A 23,652-nucleotide genomic window follows, 5' to 3' on the forward strand; every position below is an offset into this window, starting at 1 on the left:
GTACACAGAAAGTGAAACATTGTGGGACGATCGAATGTAATAGACTTCACTACTCGTAGCAATGCAACCAGTCAAGACACTCCTGAAGGACTTATGTGAAAGAATGCTATCCACATTGAGAGAAAGAACTATGGTAGTAGAAATGTAAAAGGCATCACTTATCACATGTCTATATGGGTATGTGATTTGGACTTTAGGCTTTAAAAATGGCTTTATAGCAAAAATGAATAATATGGAAATGGGTATCAAGTGTTAACATTTGTACAGCCCAGTGAAATTGCTTGTTGGCTCTGGGAGGGAAAGAAAATGAATCATGTAAACATGGAAAAATATTTTGAATATTTTAAGTTAAAGTGCCATATAGATACTAATTATTATTATTATTATTATTATTATTATTATTATTATTATTCATTTTAATGTATAATGGAAGTGGGAATCTAGGGTCCAAATCCTAAATTCAATAGCTACTGGATTTCTTCAGGCTTCTGTTGCTCACATACATCTAATGAATTTTTGACCTAGGTACTAATGTTATAAAAGTAAGTGACAACTGTGGTGGGTGTAAAAGACAGGATTAATACTATTAGGATAATTCTATTAACTTAGTCTTGATTGTCATATGTTACTGCCTTGAGTTTAGCTTTCCTGATTAAGTTTCTGTTGGCAAGGAATTATTTTCTCTTGACTTTTTTACCCCTCTCTCATTGATGACAGATCCCTCATAACAAAAGTTCTCCTGGTTTTATGACTCTCTTTGAGTTCCCCTGCACAATAGTGTCCTAGAGATATTATCAAGACACTGCTTATATTTTTCGATTTAGCCTTCCTTTGAAATATAAAAACCCCTCTTCTCCAGAGAATGTCTGTCCTTGTGGTAGTCATCTCAGTTGTTGCCAGAGTTCCCAACTCTTTATTGTCTGTGTCTCCAATAATCATGAATTAGAGTTGTGGGGTGATATATGACCATTTGGTCTGCTAATTTGGGATGTGAAGCTCTTATGTATCCTTTCAATTAACCTATAACTTCAGATCTCTTATCTAATTCTTTTTCCTCTACCCTATGACATGAATCCAAATTGCTTGGTGTGTCAGACTAACACAATGGGCAGGTTCATTTGGAAAACTTACTTGGAAAGCTGTTTTAGCTCCTTTGTTGGATTGCTAGGAGCATAACTGTACATCATCCATCCTGCCCCTTCCAAGATAGGGACTGTGATTCCTTTGTCATAGGGAACTCCTGGAAAAGGAAACTCTAACAATGAAAGTTGGCGTTTCAGAGAGTTGCCTAGAACATTAGAAATTAAGTGACTTGTCCAAAGTCACACAGCTTGTAGGTTTCAGAGGCAACACTTGAACTCAGTTCTTTCTAGCTCCTGGAAAAAATGCTTTCCAAAAGCCATGTAAGGTTAAATATTAGTTAAGAAGACTAAGTGTTTGTATAGTACAAACTATGGGCTGTAAAGTCTGCTATGAGTTCCATCTCAAGTGTCCTTTGAGGGATTAGTTGTTGGAATTAATCCTCCACTAAGGGAAAAAAAATACACCAATCACCAGTTACTGAAAGCTTTATCTCTACTATACTAACTGAAATTCCACTCTTCAAAACATCTTCTTTTACCCTTTGTTCCTAAAGTAAGATCTTCTATACTTCTGACCATAGGATAGCATCAGCATAAATGTCTGGATTTGACATACTTGTCACATATCCCAGGAAACTTTGGCAGAAATAATCTTGCCAGGGAAGGAGCTGGTCTTCTTGAATCAATAGACACACGAAAAACAATTGCAAAATTTATTTAGCGGCATTTTGTGCTTGGCACTTAGAAACAGAATTCCGTGCATAGGGCAAATTTTTATACACCTTTTTCTTCATACATATTTTACATACCCTTTTTATTGCCCCTTTTTAATATTCATAATATTGAATTCCCCACTAGGCACATAAATACATTTATCTACAACACCTCAAAACCAAAATCTTAATAATATCTGTATTCTGTTTCTTGGGATAATTTGCATTCCACACCACTTAAATGCTTAGTTTAAACCAAGCTGCATTTTTTTAATTGTTAAAGGTATTGGGGAGGGGAAGGATAGAGGGAGGGAATTAAAGAAACGTCAAAATGCAATCATCTATTTGTTTAAAACTGAGTTCTAAGGGAAGAGGCAAGATGAGTTTCTCTGAAATTCCATGTTCTGAATTTCTGTGAAACTTTTAAATTTTTCTATGGCCACTCTGGCATGCAAGGCACTAAATTCAGGTCAGCTGCCTTGGTTCAATTGCAGCTGACCAGGGTTCTTTTCACTGCCCCTGATTTCAACAATATCAAGCTGAATTATCAGATTCCTTTCCCACACTCCCATTCCCATTCTCTTTCCCCTTCCCATACTGAGATGCACATTTGGGGGAGTTGAATTCCACTGGTGGTATTTTTCTGAATTCTAGAAGAATACCACTGACAGGACCTGTGGGGCTAAGACACAGCCCTTCTCCCATCTCCTTTCCCACTTGGCACCTTGGCCAACAGTATTTGTGTATATGATGGGAATTGGAGTGTCCCAAAGAGGTCTCTTCCTCAGTATAATCATGGTTTCACATCCCGTTGGGGGGGAAAAAGCAGTTTTCTTGGTGAGTTAAATTCTCACCACTGTTCACACTTCCTCCTTCTCTTTCTTTTTTTCACTTGTGTCTTTCTTTCCTTCTTTCTCTCTTTCCATTCCTTTCACTTTCTCTTATCATAGCAATGGCACCACTGAATTTTCAGGACAATAGCTTATCAGCTGGAAGGAGCCAAAGTCAGGAGAGTACCTTCCTTCGGGAGGTAAAGTCCAATTGTGGCTCTGATGTCCATCTACCCCTCATCGCTGGGGAGTGGTTTCAGGAGGTCCGGTTCACTCTAGAAATCGGTGGGGTCTTGGGGGGTAGGGGTCAAGGGTAGCCTTCCCAGACCATGTAGCTTTGTAGAAAGACCAGTCCTCGGTGAAATACCCACTCTGGGCCTCCCTTCGTGAAGAGCTCACCCTAGTAGAGAGTGTTAAATGCATGTGTGTGTATGTGTGTTTGTATGTGTGTTTATATATGTATATATGTATGCATGTATGTATAGGTATGTATACATGTATATATACGCATGTTTCATTGGCTGCTACACTCTAGCCTCTCTCTTCTATTAATATAAAATGATTGTCCCATCTTTCCAAAGGCCACTTAGGGTTAGAGGTTAGACACTGGATAGCAGGGCTAAGTCTTTGGATATTGTGAGCATGGGCCAGGAAGTCACATAGAAGTTCCATCTCAAGTGTCCCGTGAGAATCTGGGGGTGTCTCTTAGCTGTTGAGGTCATTTCCCCCCCACCCCTTCAGAAGAAAAAAATATGCAGTTCCATTGTTAATTGCGAAGCTCTGAGCTCCTGACAACGAGGACGCCTTCTTGGAACCAGCGGAGGGTCTTTGGTAATGAAAGGGCAAGTCCCCCATTAAACCATATGCACAGACATCTGGGAGGAGGAGGAGCCCGGGACGGACCCATATTGCCGGCTGTCACAGGTGTTGGCCGTCTGCTGATTGGCCGAAGAGGGGCTGATCATATGCATGCCGTGTTCCATCCCTGTGGGCAGATACTGCCTGTCGCCAAAGGCCCCGTTGGAGGGAGATGAACAGAGTAAAGTGCTTTGGGAGGTGCTCAGTTTCTCTGGGCTCGCAGCTAGCCTGGGGGAGGTGGGGAAGTTGTAACCGTAGAGATTGTAAGGGTTGTGAAGGGAGAAGGCATTGTAGGAGCTCTGCTGCATGTGGCTGCCACCAAACACATGCGGGGAGGAAGAGCTCGAGGCTGGGTTGCCCGCCTGCATGACATACTGAAACTGGGAGGCAGGGAAAGAACCCAGTTGGCTACCGTAGGCTTCCATCTTGCCATTGCTGGGCAATGAGGGAGGAGTAGGTATTCCTGAGATCAGGGATGGAGTCCTCTGAGGCATGAAGGATTCTGAGGACTGGCTGGCCGAGGCCGTACCACTCTGCAACCGGTTGTAGCTGCTGTCACTCAGGCCTGGGTAGCTCTGCAAGGCAGCCATGTTGCTCCTGGCACAGGGTGGATAATCGGAGAGGTTCAGGTTGCATAGCTGGCTCTCCCGGCAGCCCACGTTGAAAGTGTTAGGGGCCAGATGAAAGGTGGGAGGAGAACAGGATGGAGACAAGAGATGAGAAGAAGCAGAAGGGGATGGGGTCCCAGTGCTGGAGGTGGTTGGAGAGGTGCCTGTGCTGCCCCCTGAAAAACAGAATGAAACACAAACATCACTTCAACGGGAGCTTTTGTTCAAAGTTGGAAAAAACGTAAAATAATAATAATGATTTTCATTTCTTGAGTTCTTTACCCACAACCATCTTGAGGAAGCAAAGGGTTATTTGCATTTAACAACTGAGGTTCAGAGAGCTGAAGGGAAAAGTCAACAGCTATAGAATTGTAAATCTAGAAGAGGAAAGGAACTCAACTCCAAGTTCTCTTCTCTCCTCTCTCTCTCTCTCTCTCTCTCTCTCTCTCTCTCTCTCTCTCTCTCTCTCTCTCTCTCTCTCTCTCTCTCTCTCTCTCTCTCTCTCTTTCCCTAGTTTTAGCCCTACTACAGTTCAGAACTCCTGAGGTCAAATGATCCATAGGTTTTGATCTCCCCCAGTTGGGTAAATGACATTGTGACATCATATGTGGCTATAGTCTTCAGTTCTGAAGAAGTTTCGGTGTGGGGCACACAAATGCACAACTCGAACCACCATTCTGGATAGCAATTTTGAACTGTACTAGAAAAGTCACTAAGTCATCCATATCCTCTGACCCAGACATACCACTCCTGGGCATTAATCCCAAAGACGTTAAAGAAAGAGAGAAAGGTATGTCTATAAAAATATTCACTGCAGTGCTTTTTGTGGCAGCAAAGAACTGAAAGTAAAGTGAATGTCCTTCAGCTGGGGAATGGTTCTCCAACTAATGGGTACATAAATGCATTGAATATTAGTGCACTGTAAGAAATGACAAATGTGAAGAGACAGATATTAGGCCTTTGTTTTCATTGGTGGAAGGTACCCCAGATAAGGAAACTTCTTCAGTTGGGACTTAATTCAGTATAGTTGTATTAAAGAGTATAAAGATCAGAGAAAGTAAAGTATAAGAATGATAGAAAGATAAGAAAAGCTAAGAAGAGCTCTAAATGCCTTTTACATAGAGCACTCCCTACAGTAAATTCCCTTGCCCAAGACTGCTGACCTTCAGGAAAGGGTTTGGACTTTCCCAGAGTTGCCAAGAATTATCTTTCCCAAAGGGGGAATCTTGGAACCCTTTAGAGTCAGCCATAACTTATTCTAGGATTCTTAGAATCAGAATTCCTATAGGAGAGGAGAGAGAGAAGGGACAAATGAGAACTAGAATGAACAAGAATAAGAAATGGAGAAAATGATTGGGGAAACAATGAAAAATTGTGAAAGGCACCAAAAAAAATCAAGGTATTAAATCAAATTAGAAGTTAAATACCCAAAAGTATTCCCCCAAAATAGTTAAGATCCTAAGGGAATCCTTGATAAATTTAAAATTTTTTAAAACAATTTAAAATATGACTAATGATCTAGAAAGTTCTCCCCTATCAGTATGACTGTGTGAGCTACTTGAAGAGAGGAGTTGACTACCTTTTGTGTCCTCAGTGTATCATGATTCTCAGACTCTTTGCACTACACTAATCTAGCACAAAACTAGCATGTTCTTTTTAATTTAACAATTCCCAATACATATTTCTAAATAGTAATTTCCAGATAAGATGGACTTTGAATATACGTCAATTGGCTCTTCACCAATACTTGGTGTAATTCCAGAGACTCCTGGAAAAGTCCTATCTCCAATTTTTTAAAATCCCATTTTCTGGTTTTTATTCATCATTTCAAAATAAGGTTTTCTGAAAGGGTCCGAAATGCAAATGACCCTCAGGGAGATCACACATTGATTGAAATTCACACCAAGATGGAAACGACTGATACCAGGTTATTTCCTGAGAATATATTTCAGCACTTGAGGTAAAATGGAAAGGGGCTCAGCAAGGGGGTCTGTCTCACTTTGTCTCTTTCCCAATTTTGGCTCAGCTCAGCTCTGCTTACAGCATCTGAAATGAAATCCAACAATTCCCTCCTTGCCTGTGTTGGGCACAAGCCTCTTTTGAAAAAGGCTTTCTCCCTATTACCCTTGAAAAGGAAGCTATGCTGAATTCTGTGAGCTTAGGTAAAGTTAGTGGTGGGACACGGAGTAGAGAAACTTGACTCCAGCTGTAGAGAGATTTGTGTTTTATAGGGATATTTATCTAGTCTACTTTCTTTCTGGGTATTGTCCTGCCCTCCATGGGCTGGTGTTTACATAGTCCCAGAGGGGACCACCTGTTCAACATCCTGTACTGTCCTGTTACAAATATGCTCCATCATCCACAAGCCTTAGGTCTACAGCAGGAAGTGAGATGTGGAACAGAGGATTTTTTACAACTTTGAAATGGTTTTCTTGGATGGCTCACGGTGGAGGGAATGGTACTGATTTAAAGTCCTAGTCAGTTATACTGAAAAGGGGGGGGGGGGAGTAGAGAGAATAGTTATTAACAAGTTACAGTGTTCTCTGCTGACCAGATGAGAGGCACATGTTACGAGGGTTTTAGCTGCCCTTGGTTTTTAAATAGCTAGGATTTGAAATGAGACTTTGTGGCCCCTAGAGCTACAGGAATAGGTGAGAAATAATGAAAATGAATTAGGAGAAGCTGGATATGGGCAAACCTGTCCAGGAAATGATCAAGTTGCTTCTATATATTTTGCTTTTTATCAAGAATTTTCCAAATGCCCAGGGGAGATGTTAGTTATTTCTCTCTGTCCAAATCAAGGGTTAGACTTCTGGGATCTTAATTTTCAGAGACTGAAACCAAGGCAATAAAAAATCATGACTATTTTAGGATCTCAAAATATGTCAACCATAAAGCAAAATTAGAATAGCTAAAAAGATGCTTTTTAAAAACCCTAAACAATTACAGAGGAGAGAGGCAGTGTGTCAAAGTAGATAAAGAGTTGACCTTAGAGTCAGAAGTTCTTAATCTCATTCTCCCTATTAACAAAGTAACAGGGTGATCCTGACTGAATTATCTAATCTCTTGGTGCTTCTGGCCAGTTGCTAAAACTACAAAAGTTCCTGAGGGGTGCTTACATGTATTGAGAATAATAATAATAACAATAATTAACATTTATGTAGTACTTATTAGGTGCCAGGCATTGTGCAGTGTTTTACAATTATTATCTTATTTGAGTCTCACAATAACCAGATGCTATTATTATCTCTATTTTACAAATGAGGAAACTGAGGTAACAGTGACCTGCCCAGGGCCACACAATTAATAAGTGTCTGAAGGTGGATTTGAACTCAAGTCTTCCTGACTTCAGTCCCAGAGCTCTATCCACTGAGTCACCTATCTGCTCCAAAATGGTAGATGGAACTCATTACTGGAAGCTCCTTATACCACTGGAGTCAATCTCAAATAGAAAGGGGAAACCACTACTATATACATAAGCATCCCTGCAGATCCCATATTGACTTAGTTTTAAAATGAGATACGTTTTATTGTAGTTTTGTTTTTCATTGTTTCATTTATGTTTCATTGTATTTTATCTATTTTGTTCATTATTACCAAACTACACCGTAATCTGTTTGGCAGCACTCTGGTGTGTTATGCATGCTTTTGACATCTCTGCCCTATATTCGTGTTATATAAAGGGGGAGGGGAAAACACATTCTCCTTTTTTTATCTTTCGATATATGTACTGCAAGGGTAGAAGCTGAAGGTTTCTCACTGAAGGTAACTTAAACCAGTATGGGCAGGAAAGTTTCTCTCAGCTCAGCATGAAAGGAAACGGGTCCAATGCTTCAGAGGGGAAAATGTAAAAATTAGTCTCTAGTTCTCCTCTTCCCATCTCCCAGCTCTCCTTTCTGAATTCTTCTACCATTTCATAATGACCCCACTTCCCTAATTACCTTAGAATGTGGGATCTCAATCTGCCCACAAGGGAGGCAGAAAGTGGTACTTGAGATAGGTTTCCTTTTGCAGAAGAGCAAAGTGTTATTTATTAGTGACTGGGAGATTTACAGTAGGGTACCAAGAATCCAAACAGGATCACAGATCCAGAGTTGGAAGGAACCTCAGAATATTAGCTCCTAATAGATAAGATCGCACCATTATTAGTTAGATGCATTGGTGTCTATAGAGATTGGCATCTTAGTCAATCTGGCCACTCCCTAAGCATCTCTGAATATCCTGGCAAATGTTACAGTGGGTGGATGCCAAGGGATGTTGCAGGCTGAGAGAGTATTGCTTGTTTATGACCTATGTTCTACTTGGCATGGGCTAGCTGAGAGATCAACATAATAATAACTGACATAATAATAATAGATGATACTCACATAATGCTTATAAATATTATCCCATTTTTCTCACAATAGCCTAGAAGGAAGGTGCTATTATTATCCCTATTTTATAGATCAGGAAAGTGAGGTTTAGAGGGTTTAGGTGACTAACCAAGGGTCACAGAGCTAGTTACTATCAGACAAGATTTGAATTCAAGTCTTTCTGACTCCATATTCTATGCTCTAACCACTGTACAAACTGGCTGCCTATAATTCTTTAAGGTTTGCATAGTTTATTTTGTCATTGTTCCTCACACTTGCTCTGTGAGAGAAATGATACATATGTTAATTTCTCTGAGTCTGCATAAGACTAAGTAATTTTTTTCTAGAACATATAACTAGCAAGTGTCTTAGGCAAACTCCAAACTCAGATCATCCTGACACCAAGTCACTCTTCACCTATACTTCAAAAACTTAAAATAAACATGAAACTACTATGGATAGCCCCCTAAGGAACCAAGCATCCAGAATGGCCTCATAGAAGCCTCATAAATCCATTTTCTTCCTAGATCCATCTCAAAAAAGTCTCTCTGGCCTCAGTTTCCTCATCTGTAAAAGGAAAGAGTTATAGTAGGTGATCTCTAACATCCCTTCAGTTCTATATGATTACAAGTATAGAGGATTCTAAGTACAGTATACGAATAATAGGCATATTGGTTTCTTGAGTCTTCTTTCCCTTCCTTCTCTTCTCCTTCCCCAGAGGTTTTGATTTACTTTGGAAAAGAGCAAAGCAGAGAGGAAATCAGGATATCCTGGAAATGCCATTCCCAGTAGATTAGAATCACCAGGAACCCAAAACCAACTCCCCCATTCCCTTCTAAGCTTCCCTTAATCTTATTTCGGCAACCCATTGAAGTGAGATGAACGATAAAATTCATATATAGTATTAACTTGCTCATATATTCATGGGTAACAGCCAAGATAATCAAAATAGTACATTTATAATAGTGATTTTGTAAGACAGTAATCCAGAATAATACAAGTGTACTATGAAGACAAGCTAAATGTGTCTGTGAAAATCCTAAATGCCAAACCTGCTGACTTTTGCATCTTTAAATTGATCACTTCCAGATTGCATTATGGAAGTTTTCACATAAAGTTTTCTTTTGTTTCTTTTGTTTCTTTTTTTTTTTAGATTGAAAAACATCAAGGAAAAAGAAAAAAAAACTCCATCTGGGTTGGTAGGGAATAAATTTCCATGTAATTACTTGATTCCATGAGCCAGATACTCCTCTTGTATAACTTGATGGCATCTGTCCCTGAGGACTGCTGACTCACTGGATGTCCTTGAGAAGCCCTTCTTGGGGACTTATTTAAACAGGTAAAAGGTAAAATGTACTCTGTTCTAAGAACGGATTGATTGATTGATTCATTCTCTAAATATCGACATGAAACAATGCTATATGAAGATCAGCTGAATGAAGTAGGACTGTTTAGGAAAAAAGACTTAGGGAGAACATAATCAATGTCTTCAAGTACTAAAAAGTCTCCCAGAAGGAAGAGAAATTGGATTTGTTTTGATGGGTCCCAAAAGCAAGACCAGGAGAAATTGTTGGACTTTGCAGGAAAGGAAGATTTCAAGAAAACTTCTTCATAACCAGCTATCTAAGAGTGGAATGGGCCCTTCAAGAGAGAGTGAACTCCTGAGTAATAGAGCTTTTAAAGCAGAAGATGGGAGGCTGTTTGTGAGTGATGTTTTCAATGAAATTCCTACTCAGATTGCATAGAACAAGTTGGGCTTTAGAGTCCCTTCCAACTCTAAGATAATAGAATTCTCTGAGTAATTAGGTTCCTATTATTCTGATGCAGTGATGGAGGCAGAAACTAATTCCAAAAATATTAATAAGCATAATCCTATTCTACCCAACCAAGAAATCCTCTATTTCTCATAAAGTAAATGTGAAATTCTATACTGCTGATGGGAATTGTGTAGTTTCATGCTTTGAAAAGTTAACTATGAGAACAAACTTTCTCATTAAATTCAAGAACTATATTTTAAAGTTTCAGGTTCCTTTTCTTTAAAAACAAAACCTGGAATTTATGAAGGCAATACTTGATTACATGCAGATTAGCTGTATTACAGATGCTCTCTCCTTTTGCCTATCTTCATAGCCTGGAGGTCTCCTCCCTATGCCACACAACTGGTCTTTTTCCACCCACTGCACTTCCTTGTAGCATTGTTCACTTCTTTCTTCAATTCCCTTCAGCTACCTTGTAAAATCATTGCATTCTGTACTGTGGATTTTATTGCCTTCATTGCCACGTTCTGATATTTGTAGTTATTTAACTGAGAGGAAGGAAATGAAAAGTAGTGACATTGTTGAAACTTTCTCCAACTCCCTGAGCAATAGCAGCCTAGTTATCTACTACCACAAATACTAGCTACATATATTCATATATACATACATGCATACATATCTACATATGCATATATATGTACACATATCCCTTATTATAAATGTGTTTGTCAGTCAAGACAATTATGTTTTATAGAAAATCATGGCATAAAGATAAAGAATAAAAGGTTATAGCTTGTATGGGTTTTTTCCCAATTGTGCAACAAAGGCACTGTGCGATGAGGCATAGAGATCATAAAAATTCTATGCAAAAAAATCAATACATCTAGAATTGAAGGAAAGAATAGAGGGGATCCTTACTTTAAATATTGATAATAAAAATCTTAAATCTACAAGCTTAAGTTGTTCTTTAAGAAAGCCTGTTAAAGAATACAATCAATTGTTTTTCAAAAGAAAAGAAAAATGTCACTATCAATAACCATATTAAAAATTTGTTCATCTAATTAGAGAAACAAAAATTAAAACAACTGATATCACTTCATACCTAACAAGATATCAAATAATCAAAGATGGAAAAATTCAGTGGTGGAACTGTATAGGAAAAGAGTAAAGTAATTGACTATCGGCAGAGCACTGAATTAATCCTAACAATTCTGGCAAACAATCTGAAATTATGCAAGGAAATTTACTAAGTTTTTTGCATATCCTATGACCCAACAATCTCACTACTGGGTTTTCTGCTTTGAGGAAGTTAATTACAGCATGAAAAGACCCATATGCACACAACTATTCATAATGGCATTATTTTAATAACAAAAAGCTGGAAACGAAATATGTTTTCAATGATTGGGAAATGGATGAACAAATTGTGACATATGAATGGAATGGAATAATAAGAATGCCAGATATAAGAATTTCAGGGAATCATGAAAATGTATAAAAATATGCAGAGTGAATGTAATAAAAGAATATCCACAAAGACAACAACAATGTAAATAAATAAAAAAACCAAAAGGCAACAAAACTCAGGTCAATACAATAGACAATTTAGAACCCAGATTATTAATCATTAAAGCATACATTATTTCTATCTGTTAACAACCAGTAAACTACAAAAGGGGAAATGGCATGCTATCAATAGAAACTACTCTATAATGTGGTTTTGTTTAACTGTTTGTAGGAAGTTTAAGGCGTTGTTGGTAGTGTCTTTTGCATTAAAACAAAATGTATCCATAAAAATATTTTCTTTTTCAAGAAAACCTTGCCTATCCAACAAACTGGATTACTATTATCTCCAGACTTCTCCTCCATTTCCTTTTTGTGGTTGTTCACTCTTTTCAATCATGCCCAACTCTTTGTGATCTCATGCGAGGTTTGGCAAAACTACTGAAGTGGCTTCCCATTTCCTTCCACTTTATTTGACACACGAGGAGACTGAGGCAAACAGGGTTAATGACTTGCCTAGGATTACCTATGGTGTAAGTGTCCAATGCCAGATTTGAACGCAGGAAGATGAGTCCTGATTTTAAATCCAAAGCTTTATCCACTATATCACCTACCTGACCTACTCCATTTCTTTACATTAGCTTTTTACTCAGCAAAAAACTCCACCCTATAGCCCCAGGCTCTGAGCCTGTGACTTCCTTGCCTAGATCAATATTTCAGAAGGGGATCTAGTCATGCTTATTTCATTCCTGACCCAACCCACTTTCTTGACTTCTTTGTCACCTCATCAGATACCTTGCCACCATCCAGGCACTCCGTTAGAATGTAAGCCCCTTGAGGGTAGTCACAATGAGTATCTCAAATGAGATCTTAAATCTTAAAGCACTAGATAGATGTCCATTAATATTATTATTGTTGTTATTATTATCATTATCCAATAATCACCAATGATGACTTCATTTCCTAAGCCTCCCACTGTATTCCTGCTAAGCTCGAAAAATGTTCATAGAGCAAGAGAGGGGTAAGTGTTTAACAAGAAAATGTTTAACAAGAAAGCTCTCTGGGGAGAAAATACATACACATACATGTTTTTAATTTTAATCTGCATTATTAACATTTCATTAAGTTGAGTCAATCAACAAAATAATCAATTGAGCCCTGATTTGGAGTAGTTACTATTTCTGGGGGTTAAAAGCACATACTGAAAAGGTAACAGTTGGCTCTCTTGCTGGTTTGAGCACCTCTAATAGGGAAAGAGCCATCTTATTTTGCTTGTGTTATTGACTTCAGTGGTTATCTGGCACATAGTAAGTACTTAACAAATGCTATATTTATCTATTAATAGATGTTGAAGACTGAAAGGAAGCCATTAGAGCATAAGCAAAGAAAAAAGTGAAGGAACATATGTGAATTCACAATTTCAATCCCCAAATATGTTGGACAGCTTGAATTTTTAGGAGGTCAGAAGAATTTTCTTAATGATCAATGATGTTCTAAATTGGAATGGGCTATCTCAAGAGTTGGAAAAGGGATGATGGTTTAAATATGGGTGAGGATAGATGACCTCTGGGGTCTCTTCCAACTTTGAGGCTGTCATTTTCTTATAGACTAAATCTTTTATTATTTGACCTTTATCTCCAAAATCCATATGCTACTGGAGTTGAGAGGTCTTCCTGCCCACAGGCTAAGCAGTTCAGTACAAAAAAAAATCTATTACGTGCTTCCAAAGCATTATGATAACCACTAGAATCGTTGGGGGGGGGGGGGAGTGCTATCACCCATTAACACCATTGCTCTTGTCAATTAGCAGTGAGTTTACTACATAATTTCAAACATCTCTTTTTCCTTAATATAAGCCCAAAGAACTGGGAAGGAGGTATTGGAGTGGATAGAACACTTGATCTGGAGTCAGAAAGACCTGCGTCCAAATTTGGCCTCAATCACTAGTTATGTGAATCTGGGCAAATAGCCTCTATATGCCTCAATTTCCTAATCTCTACAATGGGGATAATAATTCTACCTATCTCCCAGAGTTATTGAGTGAAATTATATTTGTAGAACATTTTGCAAACTTTAATCCACTAATAAACACTATTATTATTACCCTTCTTTTATACAGAAGAAACTAAAGTATAGAATGGGGTTAATTAATTCATCTCCAGTTAAACTGTGACTGAGCTGAACAATTTCTTCCATAACTTCTCATCTTAGATACCATTTACTAAAGCTTCTATTTTCATGGAAGAGCAGGTTGTCTATTTCTATGAACATTTTGTATATATGTGAGTTACTGATACATTGTCAACTTTTTAAAGAGAAAAAAATTATATTAATCTATAAATTAAGCTAAAAATTATCTAAGCAGTGACTGATTAAAAAATACCCCCCCCAAAAAAAAACCCTACTTCCTAGATGCATCCAGGTGGCTCAGTGATAGGAAGTCAGACCTGGGGATAAGAGGTTCTGGGTTCAAATTTAACCTCAGGTACATCCTAGCTGTGTGACCCTGGGCAAGTCAATTAACCCACAATTGTTTAGCCCTTACAGCTTTTCTGCCTTGGAACCAATATTTTGTATCAATTCTAACACAAAAAGTTTTAATAAAATTTAAAAAACCACTCCCTCATATTTAATGAATACAAATTATCTATTTGATTTTTCATAATTTTAACTGAAAACTAATCGTGTCAGTTTCCATTCCAAGCACTCAATATGCATTTGGCATAGAACCTAGCATATGGTAAGTGCCTAATAAATGTTATTTTTTAATTAATTGGTTGATTAAGCACTTTCTATGTGCCAGTTGCTGTGCAAAGTACTGGAGATGCAAAGAAAAATGGAAACAGACTATGCCCTTAAGTAACATATATAATGGGAACAACAAAGATAGAAATAAGTGCATCCAAGCTAAATCCAGCCTAGGAAGAAGGTAGCTTCATAGGGTGAAACTTCCTATAATTTGTTGGTTTATATGTTTTTCCTATTCTATTTAAGCAGTTTGGTGTAATAGAAAAAAAAAACAAGTATTGCATGCCTGGAGACATAGAAAGACTCTAAACTTAAAAATATATATATTATAAAATCATCAAAACTGTCCTTCCTTCTAGTATTGAAATTCCCCCTACAATTTCTTAACAGGTGGTCATCCAAACTTTGTTTAAACACTTGCAGGGATGAGAAGTTCACAACCTGTCAGTGGTGGCCAATTGTACTCTTTGATGGCCCAAATAAAATATTCTTCCTTGTACCCAGTTTAAATCCTGCTCCTTATAATTTCCACCCATTGGTCCAAGTTCTGTCCTCTGAAGCTATGTACCTAATCCTTTTTTCCAAATAATATCCTTTTCCATATATAAATATAGCCCCCTTTTTATCTTTGGACCTGACTTTTCAAGGCTAAATAATTCCAATTTCTTCCAGAAGAAAGTCATACTACTACCACCAAAATACTTGAGGCCAGCCACTATGGAGTTTTAAACACCATAGGTAACTCTTGTCACCAGTGTCAAATTGATAGAAGATCCTAAGAATTTTCAAAAATCTGTTGTCGATGAACTGAAACTGAAAGTCAAAATGGTCTTCAGCCCTCCCTGCAGCTGCATACCAACAAAATGATTCAATGGAGTCTTGGCTTTTTCCTTAACCCATCCTCAGCATACATATTCAATAATTTTAATCTCTTTCTGTTTTCCCCTGGTAATAAATACTTCTGTCCACTCCTGCTTCTGTGAGGAAAATTGACTCTATCTTAACCTAGAAAGAATGGTGGATCCTTTTCAAGATTCACACGAAGCTGTGTGTCTACACCATGGCAGTATCTAAATGAAAAACAAAAAATTCCTTATTTTCCCCCTGGAGCATTTCCAATGTTCAGATAATTGGTGCCAGTTAGGCATAACATCTGGATAGCTGAATAACTCTGTATTCTTCCAAATGTCCAGTATTGCATAGACATAGCTTAATATTCTCTTTCCTCTACTAAGAAGAACTGGTTAAGCAACCAATTTGCCATTGGTGTTTCCAGTAGAAAACCACTCCTCCTCTCTGCTTCTGGAGAAACACAAAGCAATTCCATACAGAAGAACAGGGGTTCTTTCCTCTCATTTATGAGTGACATTGCCCAGAGTTATTGGAAGCCTTCAGCTTTAGGGAGGAGGGAGGAGGTTGTTGCTGATTTTATGTCCTTTGTTAAAGTCAAGGAACTAAGCCACATAGTTTTTAATCATGAGAATCTGGATCAAGTTCAGTCTGAAGTTCAAAAATATATTCCAATTAAACTATTTAATAGATTCTTGGCTTTTCCTAGTGCCCCATCCCATTACCATGTGTATTCAATAATCCCAGGTTCTTTTTGTTCCCCTGGTAATAAGCAGATTTCAATGATGACATCATGCTTTGAGAGGTTAGCTTCTTTTAAACCAAAATGTTTTCTAAGCATCTGTAATAAACCTGAATAGTCATAGACTTGAGCAAGTCATTTAACTTCACTATGAACATGAAGACTGCACAGAGGAGATAGTAAGGATGGTGAGAGTAACTAGATCACAGCACACTGCCAATAATGATTTATATTCAACAAGTGCAGTAAAAGACATTAACAAGGACACATAATGATGAAAAAGAAGTTCAACCTATCAAACAAGAATGGTCAGCCTGACTGCTACATGAGTATCCTTTAGGTGCTAAAAAAAAGAAGACTTCTGACATGCTGGGTGAATCTTGTAAAAGGAATTTACAGAAAGAAATGGGTGAAAATCATACTGATTGGGAACATGTAAAAAAATTGAAATCTGCATTGGAGTAATAATGCCTAGTTAATCCATCTAAGTTTCTCATTTTGGTTGAGCATCATCAGCACTCCATTAGCTCATGGATTTAAGAGTTCCATCCATATTAGTCATTTTATGTTCATTGATATGGTGATGAATGAATGCAAAGGCTTGAGGAAGGTAATACTTGTATGGGATTGGGAGTGGAAAGAAATCAATGCTTCCCAAAGTGAAGATATTGCTGCCTTGCCTTTCTGGCAAAATACCTGCTAAAAAACCTGATGCAGATGATTACTTCTGATCCAACTTTGAAAACCACCCTATGGAACAAGAATAATTAAGTTCACAGACATCTTCCAAAAACTGAAAGAGGTAAGAAGTGTGTAACTGAAAATCTGTTACCCTAAAAAAGAACTACATTTCCTGGGAGCCCACTGACTTCCTGTCATTACATACTTCCTGTAGACAGAGGATATTAGCAAGTGGGCAGTCCTCTTGGGACTCTCAGGCTTGATGACAGTGAGCATGGTGGTGGTAAGGCGGGTGTTTTGAAATGGCTGATTAGCCATGGGCACATGGTTTTATTTTGTATCCCTTTTATTCCTTTATTTCTAATGATCATTAATAAATCTCTTAAAATATATTTTTATTTTTGAGATATATTTTAATTTTTATAGAAGACTATTCACCTCCAAAAACAAATACAAAAGCAAAAACTAACTTCTGGAAAAATTCCAACCCTACAAATGTGGATTTCCTCTCTATCAGCTCTGTGTGGGTCAGTCAGAAGGAAAACATGAGAGTAGGCATCCACAGCAAGGCTTACTGAATGGCTTTGGCTATCTAAATAACTATCATCAAAGATCAGAGTGGAGAAAAAACTGATAATTTGGTCACATGACACTATTTTGATCAGTGACAAATGGTGAGTTCAGCTTAGTGAATGGGGTAAAATGTTCCATGCCAATTCAAATCTACTTCCTCCATCCTTACCAACCCCTTACATTTCTATCCCTTTTTAATTTTTTGTTTAGAAAAATGCCACCATGCAAAAGATGTGAATAGGCAATTTTTAGATAAAGAAATCAAAACTATCAATAAGCACATGAAAAAGTGTTCTAAATCTCTTATTAGAGAAATGCAAATCAGAACAACTCTGAGGTACCACCTTATGCCAAACAGACTAGCTAATATGACAGCAAAGGAAAGTAGTAAGTGTTAGAGGGGATGTGGCAAAATTGGGATATTAATGCATTGCTGGTGGAGTTGTGAATTGAACCAACCATTCTGGAAGGCAATTTGAAACTATGCCCAAAGGGTGCTAAAAGACTGCTAGGTTTGTACCCCAATGAGATAATAAGGAAAAAGACTTGTACAAAAATATTCATAGCCTTGCTCTTTGTGGTAGCAAAAAAATTGGAAAATGAGGAGATGCCCTTCAATTGGGGAATGGCGGAACAAATTGTGGTATCTGTTGATGATGGAATACTATTGTGCTAAAAGAAATAATGAACTGGAGGAATTCCATGTGAACTGTAATGGCCTCCAGGAACTGATGCAGACTAAAAGGAGCAGAACGAGGAAAACATTGTACACAGAGAGTTACACTGTGGCAGTCGAATGTAATGGACTCTTCTACTAGCAGCAATGCAATGATCCAAGACAATTCTGAGGGACATATGAGAAAGAACACTGTCCATATCCAGAGAAAGAACTGTGGGAGAAGAAACACAGAAGAAAAACAACTGCCTCATCATTTGGGTAGATAATGATATGATTGGGGATGCAGACTCTAAACAATCAACCTGGTGCAAATATTAATAATATGGAAATGGGTCTTGATCAATGATACATGTAAAACCCAGTGGAATTGCTCATTGGCTACAGGAGGGAAGTGAGAGGAGGAGAGGGAAAGAAGGTGAATCATGTAACCATGGAAAAATATTCTAAATTAAATAAATAATTTTTTAAAAAAGAAAATGCCATCATGATTTCTGCATTGTTTAAAAAATGACTAGTTCTGAGAAGTCAGTAGATTTCACTGGACTGCCACGGCACAAAAAATATTTTTGTTTTTTTAAAACCCTTGAACTCATCTTGAAGCATCTCAAACTGTGATTAGCAGTAATATGCTGATAAATGTTGAACCAACAGCTATCCAGAAAGAAAAAACAATACTATACACATTTTTAAGTTCAATCTGCTTTATGGCCATGTTTTCTGTCACTTTAAGTCTAGATGATCAACAAAAAATAAATCAAGCCCTGATTTGCAGCCTTTTATGATTGTTGAAGGGCAAATGCTCATAATGAAAATTTAACAATTTATTGAGCTATTTGAGCTGGCCCCAGCACACTCCTGATGGTTTGTATACTTTTAGGAATGCTACCCCACAGTTCACACAGCAACTTTCATTTTGACATTCTGGAGTTGGAGTGAGTCAGGATGCCAGAGAATGACAATGAAAATTGTACACAGACCATGGGCTTAAGAGGAAAGGAGAATGGATACACAGGCTCTAGCTTACCAACCCTAGTCTATAATCTAGATCAGAGGTGTCAAGTACACATACCCCAGTCTGCAACACTCCTGAGTGGGGAGCAAAGCCAATTAAAACATAATTGGGAAATATTTAACAAAATAGATTAAAATACAATAATATATAGGTAACATTGCATTTTAAAACTAAGTTAATAGGCAGCCTGCAGGGATCTTTATGTCCAAATTGACAACTTCCATTTCTTTCTGAGTTTGAAACCACCTATCTAGACTATAGAAGGTAGGAGGTGGAAAAAGGAGTGGGGGAGGAAGTCTGAAAGGAAAACAGTTGGAACAAATAGTCTAGTTCCATCTGAGGTTTCATTTGAAATATGTATAGTTTATTCTCAGACCATTCTTTTGGAAGCTTTCCATATCTTTCTTTAAGAGCAATGATGTTAAATTAAAAGAAAAAACTCACACACACAAGGTAATAAGTAAGGGAGGTAGGGTGTCTTAGGGGGCTAAAACAGTAGATTTGAGAGTGCAGTTAATATTTTTCCTACCCCAAGTCACTGAGAGACCTTAAGCAAATCAACACACCCAACTCTTTATGCCCCAGGATCCTCATATATATCAAGGCAATCATATTGATAGTGGAGATAATGCTGTAGGAAAATTGATAAATTACCAGAGTTCTGTTAAATGCCTAGGAGAAAAAGGAGGAAAAATGGAGAAAATGGGAGGGCAGATAAAGTGCTACTTAATAGTGAAAATCAGATCTGAGGGTTTGTAATCCCATCCCCCACCCACCCAAGTGATGACGCTCCGGTTATTTATGTCATTCCCAGGTTCTCTTCATTTCATAGCCGTCAGCACAATCCCATGACTCAGCTGGAGCCCAGATGTCCTAACTAAGGTTCTGTGCCTCGTCCCTTCTCTGCCCCTGCCCTGTCCCCAGCCAGCGGCCATTATCCAGTGGCTTACCTTGCTGTTTCTGCATGGTGGTGAAATCCTCAAAGGTGAGTGTACGCACAGGTGGTCTCCAGAAAGCATATGTTTCCATAATGGCCTCCAGTCCAGTCCTATGGAATGAAAAGAAAGCCAGGTGAAGAAGACATAAATAAGCCCAAGAAATGCATTGAGTTGGACAGAAAGGACAAGGCTAACTTCTCTCACCTGGCAAGCGGCGGTGCCTGCCTCACCACTGAGAGATCACCTCCACCAGAATAAATTAGCCTAGAAAAGCACAATGTGCTGATGCTATCAACTCTCAGGGAAAAGAAATGAATTTGCCCATTTTGAGACCATCTATGAACCAATCCAAAACCCTGCTGCAACTTCATTCTGACCTTCTGGCAGGTAGTATCACCAGTTGGATAATAAAGGCACGGATACTTTACGTTAATCTTGGGTTTTCCAATTGCACCTTCAACTCTCTTTGAAATCTAAAAATAGTTAGAGCTTTCTTCTCCCTACCCTAATGGTTCCTAATCATTCATGACTGACCCAAGGGGCAAAGCAGTGGTCTTTAGAACATCAATGGCTTAAAAGAGTTAATAGATGAACAGACCAAGTGATATGAATGAGAGACATTGGAGCTCTGGAAATGGTAACACCACCCCACCGCCATCAACAACATTTGGAGAAGGAGCCAACCATCTCCATCAACTATTACCTACAGAAAAAGGCAAAGTGGATTAGTAAAGAGGGCATCCTGTGGGGTAGATAGAATGCAGCATGTGCTAGGCAGGTCAAACTACCACCACCACCATCTTTCCTCAGATCCTCATGGAAATAGTCCAAGACCCTGAACCCAATAACCTTGGGAATACCAATGCTTCTATCCCAGTGTCTTCTGTCATCATACTGGGAAAAAACTCCTCTGGAGATCCAGCCAAGGAGTTCCTCCTGCAGGTGCTATAGCCAAAGCTTCTGAAGACCCAAAAAAATAAAGTTCTTGCCTCTTAAGTCCTTGTTCTATCTAATGGTTCAAAATAAGACACTGAAGAAATATAACTGTCAGCTTTGTCACTGCATCCTAAGGACCATGGGACTTTTCTATCTGACTTGCTATTAAAATCTTTCATATGGGTTGTTTCAACTATTTGTCAGTCAAATCAGTCAATAAACATTTATTGAGGGGGCAGCTGGGTTGCTCAGTGGATTGAGAGCCAGGCCTAGAGAGGGAAGTCCTGGGTTCAAATCTAGCCTCAGACACTTCCTAGCTGGGTGACCCTGGGCAAGTCACTTCATCCCCACTGCCTAGCCCTTACCACCCTTCTACCTTGGAACCAACACACAGTATTGATTCCAAGATTGAAAGTAAGGTTTTTTTAATAAAATAAATATTTATTAAATGCATACATTTGTGACAGCTAGGTGGTTCAATGGATAGAGATCCAGGCATAGAGACAGGAGGTCCTGGGTTCAAATCTGACCTCAAATACTTCCTAGCTGTGTGACCTTAGGCAAGTCACTTAAATCCAATTGCCTAGCCTTTACCACTCTTCTGCCTTGGAATCAATATCTAGTATCAATTCTAATGTTAAAAAAAGTGATTTCTAGGTGCCAGAAACTGTGCTAAGCATTGGGGTTACAGAAAAAGGTAAAAGATAGTCTCTTCCCTCAAAGTTCTCAGTCTATTGAGGAAGAAACATATTCAGGATGCAAACAAGATACAGGATAAGCAAGAAGTCAACAAAGGGAAAGCAACAGAATTAAGAAGGATCATAAAAATTCTTCAAAGGGGGAATTGCATTACTTTTCCATTTGTATCTGCAATGCTTTTTATATATTGTGTCATAGTTATTTATTAAGACAGAGGACACAAAAACTGTCAGTAATGAAAGAAGGCCAGCCAGAGGGAGATAAATGCCTAAAGGGAATGATTAATAGATTTTTCCTGTTTTAGCTAGAAGAGGTGATCTGAATCCAATGCCTTCCAAATGTACCAGGAAGCAATCAATCATCAAGCAATTATTATGTACCTATTGTAGTGCTAGTCCCTGAGCTAAGCACTGAAGATGAAATAGTTGTTGCCTTTGACCATATTAGTTTATGGGAAAGACAATATGTACATATGTAGATACAATCATAGGTAGATTTTCTATATAGTTCTTTGAAGTTTGTTAAGCTAAGAAGTATACAAAATGGGTACAAACAGATGGGAGTTTGGGAACCAACAAATGGGAAGATCAGGAAAAGCTTCATGTGGATGGTGATGCTTGAGCCAAGTCTTGAAGGACATGAAGCATTCTGGAGGGAGAACAGACTAGGCATGGGAATCAGTGAGAGAAAGGAAAAGAGATGGGAAATGTTTCTGAAGCCAAATACAGCTCTTCCCAATATTTGAGCAAAAGACTCTGCTCAAGGAGGCTGCAAACCATATGAATAATCTTTGGGATCAGCTTCTTGGGCCTCTCTGAGTAGAAGAAGAAGATTCAGAACACCTTCAGGGCAATTCTTTTTAGACAATTTGCTTGTAGAACTGGCTCAAATGCAGATCTTTCCAATTTGGAGGAGAGGAGAGGAAAACATACGCTCATCCAATTATTTTTCTAAAATGCATATGAAAAATGTATTAATTCAGAAGTAACTGAATTTTCTAACCACAATCATTTGCTGATGCTTCCTCTTTTCAAAAGGGGATTTGGGATTAGGAAGGTGAGTTAAGTCCGGAACAAAACTTCCAGTTGTTGGACCTTCTCTGATTCTTAGATAAGGACTTCATCCTTTCTAAATTGTTATCTTCCTGATACTCAGCATGAAGCAGACATTTCCTATCTGTTTGATAAGTTCCATTGTATATGTCTACATTTTTTATATCTACATTTATTTGTCACATTTGTTGAGTTTTATTTCTTTTTTTAGGTAAAATCTTCTATGGGGTTTTTCATTGAATATGTTTCTAGCTGCTTTTTTGTCCTATTTATTTTGGTGTCAAAATAAAATAGTTTGTGTCTTTGCCCTTTTTTAGACCCTGTTTAGCACAATGCCTGGCATGTTATACATACTAAATGTTTGTTGAATGACTGTCTGACCTGAGGGAGGTCATACAGCAGGCAGCCCCATACTATGGGTTTGTTGAGAGGTGACCATGATGCTTTCTTGAAACAAGAAAGCTTTCTCTTCATTTCTGGGGTGGGATCTGCACCATTTAATCTTATAACACTCCCATCTTCTCCATATGGTTAATTTCCAGATATCCTAGTACAGTGGGAAGATTTTTGGACATGGAGGTCAGTAGAGACCTGGGTTTGAACCCTATCTTTGATACTAACTCGCTGCGTGAATATTGGAAGTCACTTCATCTCCTTGAACCTTAGTTTCTTCAACTATAAAATGGAAATTTTAAAAAAAGCTATACCAGCTTCACAAGATTGCTGCAGAAAAGCTGATTTTTGTAAAGTATCATGTACAAATGTAATGGGCAGTATAATATTTAAAGTGATTGTAGGGAAAATTGAGGGGCAGAAGATAAGGAAGGTTTTGTAACAGTTTTCCTTTCCACAGCAGTATAACAATAATATTGTTATCATATGATAACATGGTTATATGATATGATATTATATGATAAAATGATAACAACATTATTGTAATTATTGTAGTTCTATTCAGTAAAGCTAAAGAGATTGTGTTACAAGTGCAAGTAAATATCTTTTCCAGAAAAGAGGCTTTAGAATCCTCTTCTTTTCCCCTT

At 38.1% G+C, this 23,652-nt stretch overlaps 1 protein-coding gene across 4 annotated transcripts in view; it reads right to left on the reverse strand.

Annotated features, from left to right (window-relative positions):
• Positions 1–1,781: 1,781 nt before the first annotated feature.
• The window catches only part of TBX15 (T-box transcription factor 15), a 165,411-nt gene continuing 143,540 nt past the window's right edge, over positions 1,782–23,652 (reverse strand). For all 4 annotated transcript variants that reach the window (XM_007485284.3, XM_007485282.3, XM_001362919.4 and 1 more), the window contains exons 7-8: positions 19,938–20,035; positions 1,782–4,267 (exon numbers count right to left, since the gene is read on the reverse strand). In XM_007485284.3, coding sequence (XP_007485346.1) covers positions 3,480–4,267; positions 19,938–20,035 — 886 coding nt within the window. In that variant the 3' untranslated portion in view covers positions 1,782–3,479. The remainder of the gene's footprint in view (positions 4,268–19,937; positions 20,036–23,652) is intronic.

The sequence above is a fragment of the Monodelphis domestica genome, chromosome 2, assembly GCF_027887165.1.
Source record: "Monodelphis domestica isolate mMonDom1 chromosome 2, mMonDom1.pri, whole genome shotgun sequence".
NCBI lineage: Eukaryota > Metazoa > Chordata > Mammalia > Didelphimorphia > Didelphidae > Monodelphis > Monodelphis domestica.